The sequence below is a fragment of the Arachis stenosperma genome, chromosome 5 (genome assembly GCF_014773155.1).
Source record: "Arachis stenosperma cultivar V10309 chromosome 5, arast.V10309.gnm1.PFL2, whole genome shotgun sequence".
Taxonomy (NCBI): domain Eukaryota; kingdom Viridiplantae; phylum Streptophyta; class Magnoliopsida; order Fabales; family Fabaceae; genus Arachis; species Arachis stenosperma.
The window spans coordinates 65,918,933-65,925,572 of record NC_080381.1 but is presented as its reverse complement, the minus strand read 5'-3'; the positions used below and the strand labels follow the sequence as shown (position 1 = coordinate 65,925,572).

Here is a 6,640-nt window from a genome sequence, read left to right as displayed (position 1 = left end):
GGGAAAGCATTACTCTCTATTTTTTTACTTTCTCTGCTCTTCTAGTTCAGAATGTATTCTCCATCTTTGTTTTCATTTTTTAGAGCTATGAACAACTAAACCCATTTCATTGGGTAGGGAGCTCTGTTGTAATTTGATGGATCAATACTAGTTTTCTTCATTCTTCTTCTATCTTTTCTCTTGATTTTACTTGAAAGCTTTCGATCCTCATCCCATTGGGTAGTTATCTTGGAAAATAAACTATTCAAACTTGGATCCCTTCTAAACCTTGAAAGAGGAATGAAGAGATCAAGTTAGAAATGCTTTCTCATGCTGGACCAAATTGGGTTTGGATGGATATGTGACTATAATCCTCTCAAAACTTGATTTGGGAAATGCATGTGGTATAATCAATGACCACACTTCATCTCTTCTCATGAGCAATTGACCAAGGAATTGGCTATTGATCAAGATTTGAGAGATTGAATTGCAAGAAATTGTAATTCAATCAATTAAGATAGCCAAGGAGATCAATGAGTGCATTGATTGAGGAAGAGATGAAAATGAACTTGATCCGGAGAATTGCAACATCTCCTGTGCCCAATGAACTCTCCAATTCTGATCTCACCCATTCTTCTTAATTTATGCGTTTATTTTCATGAGCAAACACCCCATTCCCATTTACATTTCAGCAATTTAATTTCAGTCATTTACTTCCAGTTCTTTAATTCTAGCATTTACTTTTCCGTCATTTACATTCCTGCCATTTTATTTTCTGCAACTCTCAACCCAAATTCTGAATTCGCTCAACTAGAACAATCTTCTAATTAAAGTTGCTTGATCAATCAATCCCTGTGGGATTCGACCTCACTCTATTGTGAGTTTTTACTTGACGACAAATTCGGTACACTTGCCGAAGGAAATTTGTTGAGAGACAATTTCCACCTGCATCAAGTTTATGGCGCCGTTGCCGGGGATTGATTGTGCATCAACAATTATTAGATTGGAAGATTACTAGATTGAGCATTTTTGTTTTGATTTAATTTTCTGTTTGAGTAATTTACTCTCTGTCTTAGTTAACTTCTTCCCTTCCCCCTCTACTCTTTCGTTTTTCTTTGTTATTTACAATTCAGTTTGCTAACCCACTAACTATTTGATATATTGCATCACTCACAACTAACACTAATTCTGACAACAATACTATCTGCACATATTTTTACTTGCTTGTACTTGTTGGTTGTATGACAGGGAGAAGAAGCGGGGCTTCAACTTCCTTCGATTCTGAACCAGAAAGGACCTTCCTTAGATTAAGAAGGGAAGCAAGAGGGAAACGTGCAATCGGTGCTGAAGAGGAGGAGGAACACTTTGAACTAAACATGGAAGGCAACATAGAAAACCAACATGAAGAAGAGGCTAATAACCATGGGGGATGAGGTAGAGCAAATCATGTTGGGGAAGATAGAAGAGTGTTAAGCTCTTATATCAATCCCAACCCAGGCAATTGTGGGAGCAGCATTCAGAAGCCCACCATACATGGCAAAAATTTCGAGCTAAAACCTCAGCTCATCACTCTTGAGGATTTGTGACACAGTGAAGTCCAATGGAGTCCACCAAGATGTCTATAGGCTCCTCTTGTTCCCTTTCTCACTCAGGGACAAGGCATTCAAATGGCTCGAATCCTTCCCAAAAGAAAGCCTGACAAATTGGGAGGAGGTAGTGAATAAGTTTTTGGCAAGGTTTTACCCCCCGCAAAGGATCAATAGGCTGAGAACTGAAGTACAGACGTTCAGACAGCAAGATGGGGAGACACTTTATGAAGCTTGGGAAAGGTTCAAAGACCTAACAAGAAGGTGTCTACCAAATATGTTTAATGAATGGGTGCAGTTGCATATCTTCTATGAAGGCTTGTCATATGAATCAAAAAAGGCAGTAGATCATTCCTCTGGAGGATCCTTGAACAAGAAGAAGACCATTGAAGAAGCCATAGATGTCATTGAAACTGTAGCTGAGAATGACTACTTCTATGCTTCCGAAAGAGGGAACACTAAGGGAGTAATGGAGCTAAACAATGTAGATGCTCTGCTGGCTTAGAACAGGCTCATTACCAAGCAGTTAGCTGACTTCACCAAGAAGATGGAGAGGAACCAAGTGGCAGCAATCACCACCTCATCAACAACCCAAGAAGAAGTTGAAGAAGAGGACCTTGAGCAAGCCAACTACATTGGGAATTCACCTAGACAGAACCATGATCCATACTCCAAGACATACAACTCTGGATGGAGGAACCACCCAAACTTTGGGTGGGGGAATCAGCAAGAGCAAAGCCAAGACCAGAGACGTTACAACTCCAACAACAATGCAGCTCATCAACAATTCACACAGAGGACATATCAACACCCCCACAACAACACCTCTCATCCTTCCACCTCTAATCCCAATTTACCATCAATTGATGACAAACTCTCTAAGCTTGAAACCTTACTTGAAGGAATAAGCCAAGAGATTCAAGAAGATAAGGTGTTCAGAGAAGAGGTGCGAGTCAACATTAAGAACCAAGGAGAGACCATCAAGAAGCTGGAATTCCAAGTGGGATGCTTAGCGGAGAAGATTCCCAAACCTACTTATGGCTTCCCAAGTGACACGGAGAAAAACCCAAGAGGAGAAGCAAAGAAAGTAAGATGGGAAGATTGCAAAATGGTCACTACAAGTGATCAAGAGGATGAAGACGAGCAAAGCAACCTCTCCCAACAGCCTGAAAATAACTCAACAGAGGAGGAGGATAGAGATCATCAAGAACCAGAAATCTCACAACAAGAGTTACTGAAGCTCTATGCACTATTTCCCCAACTGCTCAATGGTGTTGTGGGGAAGAGAATATACTCAAGGTTCCTAGACTTGTTTGCATCTCTGCATGTGAACATACCATTCATCAAGGCCATACAACAAATGCCTGCATTCATCAAGTACATGAAGGAACTTCTTCCCAGGAAAAGCTCACTCAAAGGAGGCCAAACTATAGTGTTAAACAAGGAATGTAGTGCCCTTATTCAACCTGAATTGCCTGCAAAAAGAAGAGACCCAGGGAGTTTTCACATCACCTGTGCCATAGGGGAAATAATGTTTGATAGATCACTCTGTGATTTAGGGGCAAGCATCAATTTACTGCCCCTATCCCTGGCGAAGAGGCTGCAGATCAATGAGATAATGCCCACAGATGTGGTCATCAGACTAGCTGACAAGACTCAAAAGCAAGCAATAGGAGTGGTGGAAAATGTGTTACTAAAGGTTGGGAAATACTTTCTCCCAACAGACTTTGTCATCCTGGACATGGAAGAGAGTCACACTCACCCAATCATATTGGGAAGACCCTTCCTAGCTACGGCCAGAGCACTCATAGATGTGGAGAAAGGGGAGCTAATATTGAGGATCCATGATGAACAGCTCAGCTTTAATGTCTTCAAACTCTCACAAGAAGTAGACCAAGAGCACAAGGAACCAAGTAAAGATCATGATGAGATGCTGAAGGAGGAAGCAAGCACTGAAGCACACCCAACCTATCTGGAGACTCCTTTGGTTGATAAACAAGGGAAACAGCAACTATCACAGCTCAAGGAAAAGTTAGAAGGACCTAAACCTCTAGAGGCATGTGAAGTCAACATCACAAATCCCTTAGAAAAAGAAGTCATCAAGAGCAAGACAATATCAAAGGACACAAGGAAGAAGGTACCAAGGAAGTGGAGGAACAAAAAGATCCCTACGGAAGACTTCTCTCCAGGAGATAGAGTGATCTCAGCTTACTTTCCAGATATCCCCCCTAATCTCCCTACTATACCATCTCAGTTACCTAAAGTCTTCACAATCAACAGAATTCTCTCCCTGGAACATGTAGAGATCATTGATACCACCAATGGATACAAGTCCACAGCGAGAGGGGAGGACTTCAAGCATTACCAACCACCCTGATGAGGGAGAAACGTCAAGCTAGTGACGCTAAAGAAGCACTTCATGGGAGGCAACCCATGTTTTATATGCTTTTAGAAGATAGTAAATAAGTCAATATTTATGAATTCAAACCCAAACTTGACAAACTCTTGGTGGAATCCTTATTGTGCAGTATACAGTGAAGAACAAGTTTGGTGTTCAAAGCATGCCAAGAAAGCATGAATGCAACCAAGAGCATGCTAGTCTTGGAAGCTTTGAACAGAACCTTTCATCACAGTGCTCCAAACTAAGTTTGGTGTCACCCCATGGTGCCACCAATATGCATATAAGGACCCACGAATAGTTAGTTAGTTAGTTGGAATTCATGAATAAACAATTTAATCTTTTCTCATTGTTTTTTTTAATTCTAGCCGTAAAGTTCATGTTGTCGTTTTGATATCTTTTCTCAAATTTCTTATTTTGTCTTTATAGGGAAAAGAAAAGGAGCATTGATGGGGATTGATTGGACAATTAAATGGGGGAGGTTCAGACACTTCATGAAGAGAACTACACACTTGTTCTAAAAAGGGAATACATTGGAAAATGTTGCCATGCAACATTAGAAAAATGAGACACCTTAAAGACCGAGCAATCTTCATCATAAAGTTGGTGATCCTTGTCCTTTATCCACACATAACCCCAACCATCCATAAGGCAACCAATCCATCAATCCACACCCTCCATTTATTCACAACTTCCACATATAAATAAGCCTTGTTCCGTACCCACCTTCATTGTCATAACCCACTCTTCACAACTCTTCATTTCGGCACAAGACACTCCCCCTCACAGTACAAACATTTCCCCCTCATTCTCTTCATTGCAATAAAACCCTAAATAACCAAAAGTCTCCAAAACCTTACCACCTTCACATATCAACTCTCGTTCATGGCCTCTTCAAGTTCCAAAAGAAGGAAGGGAAAGGAACCCATGGAGCAACACCCGTATGATGAAAAGAGATTTAGAAGCTTGTATCACGCATTGCAATACAGGTGGATGGTTGACAAGGAAATCATTTATGAGCTGGGATTTCAAGTGAAGAAAACTGAGTGCCCGAAATCACAGAGAAAGTAGAAAAGAGAAGATGGGAGCTCTTCACCGATCCGGTCATTAAGGTAAATGCAAACCTCATAAGAGAATTTTATGCGAATGCGGTCCGATATGATAAGAAAGATGAGTCATATACAAGCTTTATGAGAGGAAAGTTGGTGGATTTTGTTCCCATGAGTGTCATGAGGGCACTGAAGCTACGGTCCATACAGTTTGAAGAAGAGAGTTATCACTCAAGATTGGACAACCCCAATTATGACCAAATTTTGAGGGATATTTGTGTACCCGGAGCTGACTGGGAAAGGGGTGCGGAAAGAAAACCAAAGTTCATCAAGAGAACAGATCTCACTCCTGAAGCCAAGGGGTGGTTTGAGCTAGTGAGGAGGTCTATCCTCCCAACTGCAAACAACTCGGAGGTGAATCTTAATAGAGCAACAATGGTGCATTGTATACTGAAGGGAGGAGAAATCAAGGTTCATGAACTCATAGCAGAAGGCATTAGAAAGATGGCAAAAAAGAGCAATTCAAGAGGAACGTTAGGTTACCCCAGCACCATTTACCGAATATGCAAGAAAGCTGGGGTGGTTTTTGAAGATGAGGATCCCGTGTGGATAAAGGAAGGCATTCCAATAACGGTCCGAAGGATGAATGCTGCCGCATCCCCCCTGCCTCAACGGAAGCAAAGAAAGAGGACAGCCCCTCAAATAGTGGAAGGACAAGTCGTAGAGAGGCAAGCACCACATACCTTGGACATGCACCAATTGCAGGAAGCCATTGATGGCTTGTCTAGACAGTATTTGGAAAGCCAAGGAGCACAAAAAGAGCTTCAACTACAAATAATGGGGCAGCAAGAGGAAGCATTCTCAAGATGGACGACTCAGCAAAGTGAGTGGCAAAGGCAAATGATGGAATATCAACTAAGTCAAGGGCAACAATGGGGAGAAACATTCAACAAGATGGAACAAAAGCAAAATGAGCAACAAGAGTCCATCCAGAGGCTAATTAACATCCAAGCACATCAAGGGGCACATATACATGAGATTCATCGAAGACAAATAGAACAGGCAAAACTATTGGACGAGCAAAGGGCATTCGCAGAAGGAGTTTACATGAGCGAAACTGGGCATCATATAAACACTCAAGCCAGGCTCGGCTACATAGTAGGACAGCTGCCAATATTGCATCCAGGAATCGCCAAGTATGAAGAAATGAAGGATGAATTAGCACGAAAGGAAAGAAAAAGGGTAGAAGAGAGTCATGAATCAGTGAGGAAGGCACTTGAGGATTGGAAGCAAGCAAGATTGGCGCGGATGCGAAGAAATGCAAAAGGACACAAGGAGGACAAGCAAGAAAAAGAGCATTGACAACCACAAGAGTAAAAGGTGGTGGAGTTCCTTCTTTACTCCATCTTTTTCTATGTTTAAATAAGGAAGATCTTGGATGAAATAGGACATGCTTCCATGTTAGTTTGAACCTTTTCAATTCTGCATTTTAAGTCTATTGCTTAGGTCTATGATTTCTGGTTTAAGTGTTACTGCATCATACTATTACTTATTGTATGCTTGTCCTTTTGAATCAAGTGAAAAAGAGAATGATTGTGTTTTAAAAAGACCAGAGAGGAGTTCATAAT

General features: G+C 41.3%; 1 protein-coding gene across 1 annotated transcript; it reads left to right on the top strand.

The window, feature by feature from the left end:
* The first annotated feature begins 2,673 nt into the window (after positions 1–2,673).
* On the top strand, positions 2,674–3,942 carry LOC130980856 (uncharacterized). Its single transcript, XM_057904497.1, has one exon. The coding sequence runs from the start codon at positions 2,674–2,676 to the stop codon at positions 3,940–3,942; it is 1,269 nt and encodes a 422-aa protein (XP_057760480.1).
* Positions 3,943–6,640: the final 2,698 nt, after the last annotated feature.